General features: G+C 37.8%; 1 protein-coding gene across 1 annotated transcript in view; it reads right to left on the bottom strand.

Annotated features, from left to right (window-relative positions):
* Window positions 1–12,828: 12,828 nt before the first annotated feature.
* Window positions 12,829–18,807, bottom strand: part of smc3 (structural maintenance of chromosomes 3) — a 30,652-nt gene continuing 24,673 nt past the window's right edge. Inside the window, exons 25-29 of the mRNA XM_053330655.1 lie at window positions 16,576–16,788; window positions 15,841–16,032; window positions 15,240–15,417; window positions 14,903–15,009; window positions 12,829–13,986 (exon numbers count right to left, since the gene is read on the bottom strand). Coding sequence (XP_053186630.1) covers window positions 13,915–13,986; window positions 14,903–15,009; window positions 15,240–15,417; window positions 15,841–16,032; window positions 16,576–16,788 — 762 coding nt within the window. The 3' untranslated portion in view covers window positions 12,829–13,914. The remainder of the gene's footprint in view (window positions 13,987–14,902; window positions 15,010–15,239; window positions 15,418–15,840; window positions 16,033–16,575; window positions 16,789–18,807) is intronic.

Here is an 18,807-nt window from a genome sequence, read left to right as displayed (position 1 = left end):
CAAGCTTTAATTGGTGACTGGTTGCATTTTTAATTACTTATTCTTTTGATTGGATAGGAAATTGTCATTTTGCAGGGGGATTAATATTGTGACTGGTAAACTAGCCTGTTTTCAAAGAATTAGTCTGAGAGTCAGAGTTTAAGTTTTCTCTTTAGGTTGGAGGAATATCACATTATTTAAAACTAGGTATTTACTCTTAAAAAGGGATGGTACCATTTACTATGTAAAACTAATTCTAAGATCTTCATACAAATTAGGAAGAAATAAAAAGAACTGTAGTTCCTGGTGAGTTCTGAGATCAGTCTGAGCTGTCACACAAACACACACCCAGACTCACGCCCCACACACACGGTTGGTGCTTATGTCATTAGCTATCTTACGGCTAATGTCTGTACAGAGGTACATCAGCTGTTTAGGGGAAATATACTGCACAAATATTCCAGTGATCAATTTTCACAAATGAGGCAAAAACAAAACAAAACAAAACAAAAAAAATACTGTCCTCTTTAGAGGGACTTTTTTTTGTCTTCTGAAATCTCAACTGACTGCAGACAAATACAAAGCTATAAATCGTGGCAAAAAAAATCTTCCTGTCAACTAAAGGAAGAGGAATTATCTCCATCTTCACATTGTCTGTTTCAATGATGAATGACAAACTTCAATAAATATCTTCCCTGCTGACAACCACCAGGAAACCCTCACTACACACTGTGTGTGCATATATTCATGTGACAACTCTACATAACAATCCCTCCATTTATTTTTGGCCCTGTGAGAAACAGATACCACTGTAGCATGAAGTGGTTTCTATAATGGTGCATGCCTGGATGACTCAGTATGAAGCATGGCAGTAACAGAGGTGAATTTCAATTAAATTGTTTGTCTAGTCAATACCCTGCAATCTTATGAAACAATCATACTGAACACCCACAACACAACAGCTACAGCCACCTATTTTCTGAGGATATTTCTTACGCGTTAATTAAGTAATTAATTCTGCTTGATTAAGCAGATTTCATCAGAACAAGTGCGTCACACGGTTGTACATTATCAACATTGTGCACCATTCTCTTTTAAACAGAAACTAATAAAAAAATTAAAAATTAAAAAAGATGATCCACAAGGCTGGAGCCACAGCAATTTGGGAATGGAATTTTTTTTTTTTTAAAACGAACACCTGCGCGCACACACACACACACACACACACACACACACCCCTCAGACACACACACACACACACACACACACACACACCTCAGATACACATTACTACTACTAATCCATCCTTAACAAAATGATCAGTCACACCCATGTGAAAGACCTCTACAGTTATGCATCGTAGTGTGTCTGTATGTGTATGTGTATAGTCCTTATGTTTACAGTAGTTGCAGTCAATGCAAATACCAGTTAAGCATTCTCACTACTTGGTGTACCATCAAACCACATTTTGATAATTCATTAATGCAGCTGTGCCATTTAAGATTAGCACGTCATATCATGCGAAATGAAAAGACATGGAGGAGTGATCTGTCATGTCATATTGAGTGTAGACAGCTGTGGTTGAAAAGCCTAGTGATGAAAAGTCATTTTTGATGATTGAGAGTGGCAGCAAGAGGCCTATACAAAGAACTAACCAGTGACAAAGTGTGCAAGTCCAAGTCACAGCTTCTCAGCAGTTAGAGAAAACAAAGTCTTACAGATACAGAACTCTGTTGTAAAAGCAATTTCCAAAAGATACAAATAGTTGTTAATGTATTGATCACAGAACATAATTACTACTCAACAATATTTGTTTGTAAATGTGTTTTATAGTGTATTACATAACCTGCAGTTTTTCTTTTAAACTGTCAAAACATTTTTTAAAAAACACCTTTCCTTCAAGTCATATGCAGTGTGATTGACTGCTGTTAAATTGATTTGTCATATTCACTATCAGGAAATAATTCACTGCACACTTTTTTATAATACAAATTTCAATATTTGTGTATAGGGAGAATATCAAGTCCTTGAAGTCAAAAGGTTAAAGTCTTGGTGAAGTCCCAAGTTATTGGTGTTAAAGTCCAAGTAAACTTGCAAGTCCTATGATTTGGTTGCAGCTAAATCATAGGACTCAAGTCTAAACCTCAATACTCAATTAACTTTTTCAGAACTCTTCAGACAGTCCGAACTGTGGACTAAACTATAGAAAACTTTGCATTGCTTCGACAAAATGTAGCACGTTAGCATGTTGCATTAACAGTCTATGATTAACTGTGATGATGCTTAACACATTTTGGCTAGCAAAAAACAGGCTAAAGACCATAAAACTAAATGGCATGTTTGTATTACCTAACTAACATTGTTGCCATGGTACCGACAGGTCAATCACAATGTTGCAACACACTGAAGCATACCCAACTTCATTGACAAATTTAAATTAAATGGGACTACAATTTACAAAATGATATACTATAATTTACTGCTGTATTGAGGAAGGCTTGGGACTACTAACCGAGACCATAAACTGTTAATAATCAAGTAATAAATGTAGAAGTAGGTCATTTTCCTATAGACTTCTATACAATTAGACTTTTTTTTTGGAGTCAGTGGAGACACCCCCTGAAGGCCATTAGAGAGAATGCAGGTTTATAGGCAAATCCATATTTGTTTCAGTTTTCAGACCCAGACCTACCGGCCTGGATAAAATGAACACACTATCATAGGCAGGCAGTCACACTGAGCTTCATAGCAGCCCACTACACAACGTGTTCTCTGAACAACAACCCACGTTAGCTTTCTTGCTTCTTATAACCTATAAGCATGACCACATGTCTTCTTGTGTACCTTAGCTTGCTGAACAAGTGGCAAAAGAAAATATTCACTGAGTTCAAACTAGATGATTAACTACCCAGCTGCAGCACATAAATCTACCTGAAAGTGTCACAAAATCACTTCAAAATCCCTGCTAACAACATACTGTGCACTAATGACTTGCAGCTATAGCGCAAGTTAGTTTATTTTGTGTTTAACATAAGTTTAACAACAGTTTTATAAGTAATAGTTTAATAGTCTGTAAACTATGTGAAATTTGTTTAAATTTTATTAGTCGGTATATTGATTTTTTTTTTTAAGTTTTATTTTGTTCCACTATATTTTTGACGAAATTATAAAACACTAAATGTACTTATAAGATATGCAATTTCAAAAGATTTTAAGTCAGTGCTACAGAATATTTGTGTATGCTGCAAAACACACAACCTCTTGGCACCAGTGGTACAAAATGTACAGCCCTACTAGCTAGACCTGCAGACTTTGTATGAAGAGAGAGAAGTTGCATGTGTGGTCTGAAAATAGGATTACATTTCACTATCTGGAATATTGCAAATGCCTGAGTGAAGAAATATTTTTGATAAATTTTAGCATGTAATCATGACAGACTTTAAAGATACGAAGCCAGAACTTTGTGTGTGTGAGCTTAAGCTTATAGTATGAGTGTCCACATTGGTATGTTTGGATTTGAAAGCAGCACAGTATATTTTACCATGCATGTAGTCATTATTAGGAAATTAAGAAGCATTTAGATTGTCTCTAGTTTTACAGGGATAAAGGAACAGGGAGATGGTATATCCTTTGTGCTTATCTTGTTGGATGAAAAATGTCATGGCACCACAACTTCTCCGTATCAGTATCACCATTACATTTTGTGACACAATAATTCAGTGAAACATAGACAACCATAACAATCCATTCCATCTGCCAAATGCCAAAGTAAGACTGTGCTTACTTCGGCATTTGGCAAACTCCCTTTCCAGGTGATCAGTTTTCCACAAAATGCTCCCGGTGCAGCTGAGAATGCCGGTCCGCTGCTGAGCATTCCCATGAAGAAGGGAATGTTTATTTTGTAGAGGATTTAAGCTGACATGTGCGAAGTCATTAAATAGGCTTAGTGTGTTAATTAAAACAATACTAATATTCTACCCTTAGCCTCTTAATAGCAGGACCTCTATGTTGAGAACTGAGCAGGCAACAGTATGTGACAAGCCAAAGCTCACAATTTCATTCACGAACACATGTGACACATTTACATACACACACATACACACTGAAGGTCAAATATGGTTATGGCCATTGCATGAGAAGAAGGTATCTATTTCAGCAGGCCTCTTTTGTTCTGTTCACACTCGAACAGGCACATCTGCTAGCGCCACTGACATACATAAGTATGAAGTAGTATTTATCTGGATTGAATTGTGGCTATTTAAGTAAATTGTATCTTTTTAAATTTTCATTTAAAGAACAAAAGTTTCCAAGGATAAAAACTTCACACACATAAGGACACAGCATTTACACAATCCCGAATCCTGAATCCTAAAGCTGGTTGACTTAAACCATAGCTTTACTTCTTTCATGTCATAAGTGAGTCAATAATACTCTATTTATGTTGGTAAACCTACACATCTGTCCAACATAGAAACAAATCGACATTCAAAAATGCTCATTTAAAATCACTACAAAAGAATACTCTGGCAAAGGTAGCTTGACATTGGTACCCCTGTGGCTTATCCAGACTTCAAAGAGGTTATGACCAGCCATCAGCATTTGGCCAAGGGTCCAGAGAACATATGACCTCATAAAACAAGCTTAAAAAAGGAATGAGGCACCAGCAATCACTGACAACAACAGCCTGTAAATTCCATTGTTCATGATGGGACAGCAGTTGTATCTTTTATTGAACTAAAATTACACATTGACATACAGCCATGCCACAGCATAGATAATCACTATCGTCCATGTTATTGGGTTTTATGGAGGTGAACCAGAAAAAGGCATGTTGTAAATAGCTAACACGAGAAACAAATTTATATATATATTTATATACTTGATGTTTTATGGACCTGAACGACATTAACACCTGCAGTGGGACACACTTCAGATCCTGTGTAAATGGATTTAGGCCCACACTTGAGAAGCTTTAAACAGGTGAGATTACAAAGGACTGTGTTAACACATTCACATTTTATAGACTTGAACAGTCCCCACAGCAACCAGCACACTTACCTTAAAATTGCCATATTAATCCTTTGATGTGCAAAAGTAGGTACAGACACTTTACTCAGTTGGAGTTCCTGTCAAGGACTGAAAGAGTACCAGAATATTATGAAGTAGAAGTACTATTACTTGACTTAAATATTAATCAAGAAGAAATAAAATGACTGCTAAAGGCTACTTTCAGTTACTTAGTTGTATGTGATTTTTATGATATTAATCATCTCTTTCTTATTCAGAGATGCTATCCAGTGTGATGAGCATCTTTTCTCTATGAAAGAACTCTTTAACAACATTTTAAATACCGCTGTGCTATGGAAAATCCATTAAAAGCAAACTTGATTGGCTTGACTCAGCTGTAACAGCATAACTGGCTACTGATTTTAGAATGTATTCAATAGAAGTGAAATGCCTCTCAGTTGTAACAACACAGAGAAAAGAGAAATCATTTCAGTTACATTTAAAGAATGTTTAAATGTATTCATTAAAAATATTCCCAGTTTATCAAAGGTTTTAAAATGTCTATTATGAAACACCTGATATTGGGTATTGGGTATTTCAAAAGGTCCAGCCTATCTTTCATTTCAAAATTACATTATCAGTGATGATCGGAGACCTCACAAGCAACAATAGACACCATCACTGAACAGTCACAGAGAGCCCCACATTTTGAAACTCATATTTGAAAATTGAAAATTGATGACAGATGCTGCCCATGTTGTTGGACTGCAAAGTGATCTCTGGGAAGTGAGGTGTAAAAGCACCGTAACAATTACTGATTAGCACCAGAAAATAATAACAAGTAACAGCTGAATCGTAAAGACGACCACTTTAAAACATTCTTGTTATACATCCGGTTATGTTTTATGTCAAGAGCCCCTGGTCATTTTACAGTGATTAAGAATAAATTGCAGATATTTTAACGGAAGTAGTGGTAAATCACAGAACAAGCTATTAAAACAATACTGACCCATATCAAGTATATCACACTTTTCCTCCATCCAACAGCTTGGGTCATGTAGTGAAATCTGGGGCCAGATCGGCTGATGACCTTTGGTTCCACGCAGTCTGAGCCAGGGCCTCCTGCAGGGCTCCAGTGGCTCAACAGCAGGCCGACGGGGGTTAGCATCCGTCTGCCTGTCAGGCAGATTAGTCTCAGCTAAATAAACATTAGTGTGAGAAGACTGTAGGCAAAACTAATATTATTTTTTAACAAAAGCTTACTTATTAATTTCATTTATATTCAGAGAAATCAGCATAACCTTCAGGTCTTCTGGTCACAAATCTAACATTCATTTAACTTAACACAAAGGCTTACATGGCTATAGTGGCTAACTAGCTACCTTACTAGCCAATATAATCTTGAAAGGTTCATAAGGATTGTTAAATATGTAACTACATAATTAGTGGCACTATATTAATTCAGAGAGATTCATTAAGAAGGTGGAAAAAAGAAGTGAGAACCGAACAGCAAGAATTAAGGTGAGTATAGCAAGTGTGGCTGTCCAGAAATCGTAGCCAGCATAATCTTGTAAAAATATACAACTAGCTAAGTAGTAGTAGTAGTAGTAGTTATCAAATCAGTTGTAGGTTATCTTCGTTACTAGCTAGTTCACTACCCTTACCTATCTAGGCTAATATGGACCTTAATGTAGTGATAATAATAATAATAATAATAATAATTAGAGCTGCAAGACCAGACCTTCGCTACTCCGCCTCATCCTGAAACACAGAAATTAGCTGTAATGCCACATCCGCCAGGTATAATGGAGGCAAAGGACTTTGATAAGTTTTCATTTTTAATGTCTTAAGATGACACTGAGTAAATTTAAAGCCGTTAGATTAAATATTTAAATCGCAGCAAATGGCGGCAAAATCGAAAAGTAGAATTAAAATGGCTGACTTCCTGTTGGATCTTCGGTTGGTCCCAGATAGCCAGCTTCGGCCGGTGAGTAGAGCCGTTCAAAATAATTCTCATGTGAGGAAATGATACATTTTTCCATGTTCATAGACTCTGGATTTTCAATGATGGAGAATGAGTAACCTAAATGTATTTCTAAGAATATTGCTACCTATAACTAGGTAATCACACTTGTGGAAAAACTATACCAGATACAAACTATTATTCAAGGTAGAGTGTTTGTATATGAAATATAGGAGGTGAAATATAGCATCATTTCAACATTTATTGAAGTTGAAGTTGTGAGAAGTTTGGAGGGATAAATCATTATTTTACTTATTGATATCTGAAATATGACCCCGACTACACAGTGCTTTTTGTAAGATGTCAAAAGTCAAAAAGGTTGGAAACCATCTATAACAATGTGTTATATTTTAAAAGCGTGTTATATGTGTCTGAATATGTTCTTCTGAAAAGTAACTAAAGCAGTCAAGTTAATGTAGTGGAGTAGAAAGTACAATATTTCCTTAGAACTTTAGCATAGCATCAAATGGAAATACTCAAGTAAAGTACCTCAAGATTGTACTAAGTAGGCCTACAGTACTTAAGAGTAAATGTACTTACTTCGCTCTTGAGTCTCCTCTTCAGGAAGCAAACACTACAACACTTGATGACTTGTAAAATATTTGTGCATAAAATGTGGTCAATTTCATGTTAAACCAATAACTGCATTTTTTAAATTAATTATAACAAATTAGCTCACACTTTGCGTTTTAAGATTTGTGTTCGTTGATAAACTCCATTGTCTAAAGTTAGCAACAAGTTAATTAGCTAGCATTAGTCAGCTAAATATTAAAAATAAAATATTGCTCCATGGAGAGGTGCTATCAATAAAAATGTTAACCTAAACCACAGGAATAAAGTGGTGGTTTATGGCAGATAAATGTATATATGATACAGAAGACTTCAGTAGTAGTTTTCTTATCAGTCATGCTAACTTTAACCACGCTGTTGGATCTACTTCAGCTGGTGAAAGTGAGATGCTGCATTCACGGTACCAAGGACATTTAAAAACAACATTGGTTAACATTAACAACATACTTTACTGGGTATACCCATGCTCTCATTCGAGCGAGATTCTACTTTGCTATCTCACATGAGATTGAGACGCGGTCTGGTGTTAGCCAGGCTAACTTTACTACATATTTCATCATACAACATGATTCTGTGTAAGGACATATATCAGGATATATCATGATTTCTCATGTTTAGTTTTCACATAATCTATACACCTTCAGTAATATTTCTAAATGACTGTCCGTCTCTTTCTTGGTGTTATAATTCTGTTTAATTATTGTTAAATGGTCATGCATGGCACTTTGTGTTGATATACTGACCGCACTGAATTCCCTGTACTCGCTACTTGGCTAAATCAGATTCTTCTGCTCCTAAAGTCATCTAAAGTTAGCCTGACTATTAACAAGCCTCTAATATTACTTGGAGATGTCATGTTGTACCTCACCCTCTTCATCTATCATCCCAAATGGTAGAACCTCACTTATATCATCATCCACATTTCAAGTTCTCAAAAATTCAGACTAATCCTTGAATTTCTCTAAACCACCAACTATACCACATGACCACAAGTTAATGTATGGGAAAGAGCTCATTAAATCAGAGCCTGGAGATAATAATGCATGGAAGACTGGAAACAAACTGACAGCTATATAACAGAAAGAACATTTTAAATCTGTTTTGCTTGGTTGTGAGATGTGTGTGTGTGTGTGTGTGTGTGTGTATGTGTGTGTGGGTAGGGCCTACTCTCTAATGTCATGCCCATCTGCTCAACACACATATACACACACCAACACTGGTAACTTCATGAATTACATTATATTCCCCCAAGTGCGAATCATGCTTGTAAAACTATAACTCCCATCAGTGGTCCATTGTTTGGCAGGCTGCAACTTATCCTTCACCACTTTCAGGCTTCAGCGCAGACTTTCCAGCAGTAAAATAGTCATACAGTTCAGGAACCCTAACACAGACCAGAATCACATGTCTGCGATAGGGAGAAGGCAGAGTCAAGCGTCGACAGATGACAGACTGATCATCTGACAAACAGATAAAACAGACGGATATGGAGATGACACTGGAGCAGCAGAGACAGATAGAGAGAGAGAGCGAGATAGAGAGAGAGTCAGTCCATCAGGCCTGCATGGCAGATGGACCACCATGAAGTGCAAGGACACAGCCAATCTGTTCACAGGACTCACTCCTCCTCCTACCCTCCACCACAGTTAATAAGCACCTGTTAGACAACAAATTAACTTGTTGACTGTAAAAACCAGGACAGCTTTATGCCTGTTTTTATGATAAGGATCTTATGGTTGCTGGTATTATCTGTTCATGACTGTGCTCCACGTCCTGATACCAGAGGGCATGCTTGAAAAGATAGGGTGTTTATTGTCTGAAAATGGAGAGAAGAGGTGCCAGGATTGAAATCAAGCAGAAGAGAGGTGGATTAGGTGGTCAAGGAATTGGTTTAGAGAAGAGAAGGCATCATCACTCAAAACCAAAACTTACCTTTAACATAAAATAGATTTCAAATAGTTATCACATTACAGCATTAATGGAAACATATTCCTGAAGGGCAGGGGCGAAAAGAAAAAAAGGGCACATACAGTGTGTTCTTGCCACTGAAGAAGGCACTTTAGCGCAGGCTTTTGTCACCACTGTTCCTGATTGATGACCTGATATGTCCTTTTTATTTGCTTGATCATACATTAACCTTACTGTATTGACCCCATTGTCTTTATGTAAGACAGCTGATTGATAAAACTGTTATCAATTTAGTGTTTCATCTTAACAATAGATGCAGCAATTGTCTCAGTCTTTAAAGTAATTTACTACAGTGGCACTATAGCTACAATGGTGAAAATGTCCTGTGAGTGTGGCCTTAATTCCCTCAGGATTGTTAAGACCCATTTGTTTCTAACTAACCTTCAATAGGCATTTTTCATGTAAATAATAAATGAGAGGTGGCTGGTAGTGTGCACACTAGCTCGCTGTCACACTGTCATGGCTTACTAGCACACTTTGTATGAAGCCATTGTTGAAATAATAAAAACAAAAAAAAATGCTAGAAAGAATTATAAGGTAAAAGTAGGAGAGAGGAGAAGAGGAAGTAAGACGAGACGAGACATGGATGAAAGGAAATCAAAATATGTAGGAGGTGAGTTTGGGATCAGACAGACGGCAACATAAAGCGTAGGTCTTCTTGATCCTCCTCATCGTCTGTCAGCTGACTTGGCGACAGAAAGCATGCAGGGTTGTTAATATCTGGCAAGCGGAGCCAGAAACCTGCTCCGTGCTGGCAGGCCCCCGGTACAGAGAGCTGAGGTGTGCTGTCAATGTCGCACTAGGTCCACTGACATGCTCTCATCTGATCTCTGACCATCAGACTGAGGTCAGCACAGTTCTCATGTAGCAACAGAGTCAAAAACATGAATCTTTAAATGTATATCTCCTCCCTCCACCTCATTAAAAACACAGAATCTACAAATATTGTTTATGTCAAACGTTTAACAGCTGAACTCAAGATGTCTTCTACTTCACTCTGTTCTCATGTGCGCTGGAGGCCTCACATTTCAACATCACGCTTGTGTAAGTTACATACTGGACCGCAATTGCCTTTCACTGAAAAATTGTTGTGAGGTCACACATCACGCTCGTAAGTACTCACCTTGAACTCAAATTTAAGGTGAGCACAGACATACTTTCAACCTTCAGCAGATATATGTGAAAATAGCCTTCATACATCGTTGTGCAAAGTGAAGCTCAAAAATCCAAGTGAAGTGAAAAGGGAAAAAAACTGATTTTTGAGTGGAGGGGGGCTTTAAGTTCAACAGATAATGTATTGTGTAGCTACATGTATACTTTGTATCATTATGTCCTTTTTTGAAATGATGTCTTAATCTTTTTTGCTTGAACTTTGCTGGTTGGTTCAATAAGGTAAAATGCACCTGTTGTTTTTGCTTTACCTTAAGTTAGACTGACATGTCTAGTATAACCATCACTCTGATTTACTGTGTGCAAATGGTTGCTAAAGTGCATACAGTTTTTAAGCATGAGGGGAAAAAAATGAATACATATATTTCAGCAACTGAAGTCTCTTCACTGCAAAATCTTGCATTGCACTAATAGTGATTACATCTGGGCATCCTGGTGCACACTATCAAAAAGGCTAACAATTTCTCTTCTTCTTTCTCTACTTTAATTTCATAAAATCGTTTTGTACTGCCTTGTGCTACTTTTCTATCTTTACTTAATATATTTTTATATGTTACATAAAGCTCTTTGAATTGTCTCTTTATTCAAAGGTGCTTTACAAATACACTTGCCTCTTTTTCAGTCCTCCTTGTCTCCACTCTGAGTGAAAGGGCCAGTGTGAATTACTGCTGTTCATCTATTTAAAACTCTCATCCAGAACAACTTAATATTAGTGCCGTTCTGAATAAACTAGAATGCAAAGGAGTCATACAACATGGATAAGTGTTCTTCACACCCTTGAGTTTAAGAAAAGAAAGTGAATGTTCTTTAAATATGAAAATTAGATTAACGGTGGAGAAAATAACAGAGAAATAACAGATTAGGAGTGAATTGGGTATGAGATGTGGGGTTGTTATTTCTATTGTTCACTCCAGAAGTGTAAGTGTGAGTTGTGATAAACAGTTTAGGAGCAGAACAGCAGAGAGTGTGATGTTAAGCAGTGATTCTCAAGATACAGTATAAGAAGTGATTTGTATGATGTATCAAATTGTGTTGCCTCATTTTGCAGATGCTGACAAGTAAAATGACAAAATACACTCTTTGTCCTTTTCTTTTGATCGGTTATTTGGCTCCCGCAGCAGGCCAGAGGTGTATTTCTGCTTTAGATCATGACTAACAGCACAAAGGTTATAAAACCCCTGTTGTGGGCTTCCTGTTTTTGTAAGTTGAAAACCTCTGACGTACAATATCATTCGAGCCCTGGCGACTGCTGTGGACCAAGATACTTGGGAAGTCTGCGGTATTACAAGAAGGATGCACAATCCCATCTCATCGGGTCACAACCTTTCAGATCGGCTGCCAATGCAAGGTGAGGTTACACTAGAATGGCACCCACACATGTGTGACATGCAGGTTCTCCCCTGGCAGGCTGCAATTCAACAGGATCATTGATATAACAAACAAAATATAACACAGGTGTAAGGACTGAGTAATGTGTGCCAGATTCCTACCTTGATCCCAGACAGTTGCCGGCCTCGTGTCCACTGTGACCTGATGCTGAATCCTAAGCTGTAGTCAAGTTCTTTTTCAACAACAAATATTATTGATCCAGTGAGGCTCAGTTTGTGGTTACATTGAAACATAAAATACAGACATACAAATATAAGGAATATTTGAATATATGCTGATGTTTTACTTTATGGTAAATAAGTAGATTAATACTATTGATTTTTTTCATACAAAGATGTTTCTAGCAGTCAGTGGTAATCAAATGTACATGTAAAAAAAGGAATAATTGCAAACATGAATGAAAATGTATAATTGTATATTCAACTATACAAATATTTATGTTTATGTATAATGAGAGGGTAACTACATGTTTGTATCATATTTTCAGAAATGTAAAGCATGCAAGACATATTGAATCACTCCATGTTAAATAATACTCCAGTCATGTAGCGGTTATCCTTCTGAAGAGTACATAATGTTTCCTCAGATGTGTCACCTTACTTATTGACAGACGTGTTATTTCTCACATGGTGAAAACTGCTTTCACCATGTGAGAAAAACTGATATCAGTAGCACAACACCATCTAGTGGTCTTATAAAGGGATGCAATTATTTTATTTTAAAATCCTTTATTTTTTTAAGTTTTCTAATTACATAAAAAGGAACAATAACATGTAAAAAGCATTGCAGATTTGAAACTAGGTACAAGATATGAGGAGTTTCATTCCAACAACATATTTACTGAAGAAATTAAATGATAAATTACAACTTCAAGAAAAAGCACTTAATATTTAGTAATTTCAAGACCCAAATAGATATGGATTTCCACTACACGTTGCTTGTTTTTTTAATGCTGAAATTTTTTATTTCTACAATAGATAAGTTGTTTTGGAATGAAAACTTTCACATATTTAAATGACCTCAAACAGGAAATTACACAATACAGTAACAACCATAAAAAGGAACCACAACCTTTTAACTTTTTAAACCATATGTCTGGTTATGACTGATACAAGTTAACATTGTTTCTCCAGTACAAAGGGTATACACAGCAGAAAACTCAGAGTGTTTTTCAAGGGTGTCGACAAAAACAACAAAAATCCAGATCGGTTTAAGACTCTTCCATTTCCACAGAGCTTTAAGGTTTCACTTGAGCAATCTTCATGTAAGTCATATCAAAACAGTCTGACCTGTACACAGAATGAGGCGCTTTCTAAAAAGGTCCTCAAGGCTTGTTGCCCTTCGGAGCACCTCTGGCACTTCTCATTTCAAATGAAAAAATAATCACAACAACACAAAAGGGAAATGAGTGCTCTCTTCAGACAAAATGCCTGTGTAAAATACCTACACCTGTGTTTTCTAGTCTAGTTTTTCAAATCCAGAGCCACTGATAGATACAGAAGCATGGCTACACAGGAAGGGTGACAATGTATCTGTCTCTTTTTATGAAACCATGAAGTGATGTCAAACGTAAACTGTGAACATCAGCCATTTTGAGCGAGGGAGTTGCCTGTTTTTACTGTAATATGTCCAATTATATTCTCAAGTCAGAGATCGTCCAATAGGCTTAGACAGCACTGTTGATCTATAACAGGAGAACTAAAAGAGGCTGGTAGGCTGAGAGAGACATTTCTGTCTTTGGGCCCTGTTGCAAAAGGCTTCGAGCTACGCAGTGCACTGTAGAGTAGGGGAAGGAGGGGGGGAGTCTATTAGCCATGGGTGGTGTCATCCTCCACAAAATCTTTGGCCTGCTCCGCTGTGATCACATCGATGTGACTCACCTAGAAAGAAAAAATATCCCACACACACACACACACACACACACACACACACACACACACTCAGTTACTCAGTTATATGACCAATCGATACCTCCGCTTTAGCCACTCTGACTAAGCAGTAATCAGTTAGCAGTTTATGTAAGCAGTTTATGTTATGAAACCTCAAAAACTCAAAAGAGAAAACATTTTCTTTTCAGTAAAGCAGCTCAGCAGAAAACCACGTCTACCCGGGGAAATTGTGTAGCAGTAAACAGAAAACGACAGACTGAAATCAGTAACAACAGCCATGAGGGAAATTAAAACCCAACACCAATTGAGCTGCAAAATTGTGGGTGCCAGTCGGCTCCCTGTGAGGATGGTTTCTTAGATAAAAAATCAATAATAACAGAATTGTACAATATTTATTAAAAAATATGGGGAAAAAATGACTCTGATGCAAAGACTTTGTGACTGTCTTTTTCAGGCTCCTCCAGAAGGACAACGATGACACTGAACCTGAACCGTTCTATTTTAGGTTTCACAGTCATATCAAGCAAACCATTTTATGACTACAGCTCTTCATTCCTTTTCACCCTATGTCTCACGACTGTGTTTGGTTCATGTTGAATAATGCTGTTTAGTTTATTTTTAAACAAGTCTGGAGAGAAGCTGCGGGTCGAGCAGATGTAATGCTCAGGAGCGTGTTACGCATTACATCAGCAAATGCAACAATATGGTTTTTAAGAAGTTTTTGGTTTTCTTTCCATGTCTATAAATGTGATGTTTTTTTGGAGAAACATCACAGCACTTTTTAAGTCCTCTAACGGACTGCGTGTGAGAAAACCTCAGAGAAGATTAAACTTGAATGATCCCTGCAGACTTACTGGGCAAATCCCGGCCTTTAACAGAACTAGAACACTTCAAGTAAAAGCCTCACCTTGTTTCTGAATTTGACACCATAGAATTTGTCAGCTGATTCGAGCAGCTCAGGCCTGAAGGTGGTGGTGATGAACTGGGCGTGCCCTGCCAGCTCAACAATCATGTCTGAAATATAGATGCAATATAAAGATAAAGATGACGTCTATTTGAAGCAGAATTGCACAGATTACATACAACTCAACCACAAACTGCAGCCATATGTTTGAATCATCACCTCACTGACACAATGTCAAAAAAACACATTACGTTGAGCCTTACTACTCAGTTAAATGTATTTATTTATAATATTGTCCTAATTTTCTCTTTACATATATGAATTTATGCTAACACTTTACCTGAGACGGCTTTCCTGTGCTGGGCGTCGAGGGCCTGGTCAATCTCATCAAACAGGTAGAAAGGGGCAGGGTCGCACTTCTGGATGGCAAATATCAGGGCCAGAGCCACCAGAGATTTCTGACCCCCAGACAGCTGCTGCATCTCTCTCATCTCACCCTGCTTCCCTGTGAATGAAACCTGCACAGGACAGAGGAGGAACAGTATTGGACTCCAGGCAGAGAAATGTCATATTTATGGTTTCAAACTTGAGAATGAATGAAACAGAAAATGTTGTAATTGAAGTACAAATTACATCAAGATATTGAATATTACTGACTCATTGTGTGACTGATCTAAACACCATTCAAACACTTGATATTCACCATCTGAGAACATCTGTGTCAATTGTGTTTGTATATGAATGAAGACAGAGATAGTGGATATATAGATGTTAATCAATTTAGCATATTTTAAGAAAAATACAGAGTTACTGACTTCTAAATTAACCACAGGTTGCAGTGCAGTGAACTTTTGTCGCAATTCAGTCAATGTGCTGAAAATAATCGACTGGTTCATCGTCAGTTTTGTGGATAGGACCCCTAATGACAAACGCAATCTTACCCTGATGCCGACTCCAGTGAATTGGTCCACGGAGGGAACGCTGCTCTGTGAGCCAGAGCCCCTCTCACTGTCTGCACCACCCTCACCCTCATCCTGAGACTGGCTGCCTTCAGCATCACCCTTCTTCATCACCAGTGTTGCTTTGCCTCCAGGCACCAGCTTCTGGAAAACCTCACTGAAATTCTTCGACACCTGGGGGTGAGAAAATATGCCAAGAACAGGCGCTGGTGAATATCAGTTATGTTCCTAAACAGTTCTTAAAGTGAGAATCTACAGATTTGTAAAAGTATAAAAAAATCTGTAGTAAAAAAAATCTGATTGTCTAAAACTTCAAATAAGTAAACAAAAGTATACTACTAAAAATATAATATATTAGCAGACATCTAGTAAAATATTTCAAGAAAAAGCTTCAACTTGTAATAATGTTATATTTCTATAATGTTATATTATTAGATAGAGACTGAAGTACTTGTGGGGACTCTATATGAACAAAATATCTGGTACCAACTAGAAAAACACTGCTGTGTTTCCAAAATATCAACTACTGACAAACTATCTTAGTGTATAACAGTCTGCATTATTGATCCTTCAAAACTGAGTCTGTCTGTTGTGTTCACCAATGACTGCAAAGCCCGGCAGCTGGCTGATGCATCATGGACCTCAACACTGGCTAACTCATGAGTTTAAGTGAAAGTGGATGTTCCCTTGAAGCTTTGAATCTCAGGAGTAACAAACCTGTTTGAAGGTGAGCTGGATGGCCTCATACTTGCGCAGCTCCAGGACGTTCATGAGCTCCATGATGGATTTGTAGCCACGGTCTAGCTCCTCCTGACGCTTGATTAGCTTTTCCTTCTGCTCAGAGAAGTTGACAAACTGGTCCAGAGCTTTCTTGTTGACATGACTGTACTTCTTCAGCTCTGTGTTGCACTGCTCCAGTTTACGGAACAACTGGATTATGAAGGAAAGAAACAAAACAAAAAGAGAAAGATTAAATTGTTGTTGCCCAGACGGTGTCAGTCAGCAAGTCCATGAGTGTCTTTATTTCTTTATCTTTAGTAAATAACAGCTAAAGCAAAATCTGTAATATAAACTTTAGTGTGTGTCACCATCTCAACAGACACAAGCTCTGCAATGTTGGAAACTTTGCTATATCCTGTGAATTGATTGAACTGTCTTAAAGCAGGAAAAAAATCCAGATATATTCTACCTTTTAGAACAAGCATTTAAAAGTGTCTTGCTTGATTCTAATAATATCTGATGATGACATGACCTAATTAATTAGGAACCAGCTTAGTCTGGCTCAAAAATGACATGCACTCTCCAAACTCTTCAAATATAAATTCATCCATCTGAATCACTGATGACCGAGGGAACATGAGCCATTATTACTTGGCCCTCTCATCCACTTCTGTAATCAATGGCACCATCTTGCCCCCGAGCAGTGTCCCAAGGAGAAAGATTAACTATGTGGAGTGTTTATGAGAAAGTGTGAGGCTATTTTCAGCATTGTCGGGGAGGGGGGCACACACGCACTATGTACATGCTCAGACACTTATGAAAGACGCAGCCAGGTCCACTCAACTCACAGTCTAAGCTCCCAGTGGCAGCTGGCTGAAAAATCAGAGACGGAGCACTAACTAGTGTCTGAGTCACTGGTGAGTGGGTGGGATGTGATGGTCTCAAGTCTTATTCCTTGGGGAATCTGGGTCTATCTGTATGTGTATGTGCGGCGCGCACACTCATGGGTGTGACTCAGACTATGTCTGGACTAAGTTGTTGGAAACCGTCGTTTTTATAGTTATCTCTGCCCACAGAGAAACACCTGAACAATAAAAGAAGACTGTAATTTCTTCTTCTGTCTTCCTTTCAGATGGCAAACAACAAAAAAGCACATCACCGCCAACATGTGTAAGGAATGAGACAAAAAGCCCAGCTGACATTGTCTGACTAAACAGCTGTGTGATCAGCTTCATAACCTGCATCTACAACCTGAAAATTAAATGAGAAGCACATTAATCGAAGTGCTAATTATATCTGACATTTTGAATTAACAGCTGTACCCTACCTATGAAGCTGATCAGATTAAAATGTTGATTTGATATGAATCAAAGTTTAACTGGGAGACATCTCTCAAGAGAAGAGCTGTCCCTGTGGGAACCTACAAAAACACACAGTCTGCTCACGGACTTCTGGGGTTTAGATATGTAGTAGACGTATGTTAGGGGAACTCCACCTCGACTTCATCATTTGCCTCACTTAATAGTGGCACACTCAACAATCTTATACAATCTTACAATTTGGATTTCCGGAGGCTTCTCCACCCCACCACGAAGGATTTTTCTTATTTTTTACACACATCTATGCCACCTTTTCAACAAGTAGAGTAGAGTGGCCCTACTACATGAATTCTGTGCTCAAAAAAATTGGATTTGGACCCTCCTTCATAAAATGGATTGAAATAATGTATTCACGACCGACTGCATCAGTTATCATCAGAACATCTCCCCTCCATTTGCAGTTCACCGTGGGACCCGTCAAGGTTGCCCCCTCTCCCCCTTTTTGTTTGCCGTTATCATCGAACCACTCGCTGCCAGTATCAGATATAGCCCTTTAATCTCTCCCATTGACATGTTTGGCTATAAACATCATCTTTCCCAGCCGCATTTCCAGCAAGTATCAATACCTCCTCTCTTGACTCTCATTGATAAGTTTGGCAGTCTGTCAGGATTCTCTATCAACTGGGAGAAAAGCAAATTTATGCCAGTCTCTGCAGCAGTTAACGAGGCATATTTACAATCCATTCCATTTAAGAAATCCTACAAAGCTTTTACATATTTAGGAGTGACTGTCACCAAAAACCCAAATGGTCTCCTCCAATTAAACTGGCAAAGCAAAACTGAGCAAGCCAAAACCAATATTGAGTTTTGGAAAACACTCCCAATATCCATGGTCGGGAAGATGAATGCA

This window comes from Scomber japonicus, chromosome 2, assembly GCF_027409825.1.
Source record: "Scomber japonicus isolate fScoJap1 chromosome 2, fScoJap1.pri, whole genome shotgun sequence".
In the NCBI taxonomy this organism is placed as follows: Eukaryota; Metazoa; Chordata; class Actinopteri; order Scombriformes; family Scombridae; genus Scomber; species Scomber japonicus.
Note: the sequence above shows the minus strand (reverse complement) of the source record. Positions and strands in the feature narration are given on the sequence as shown.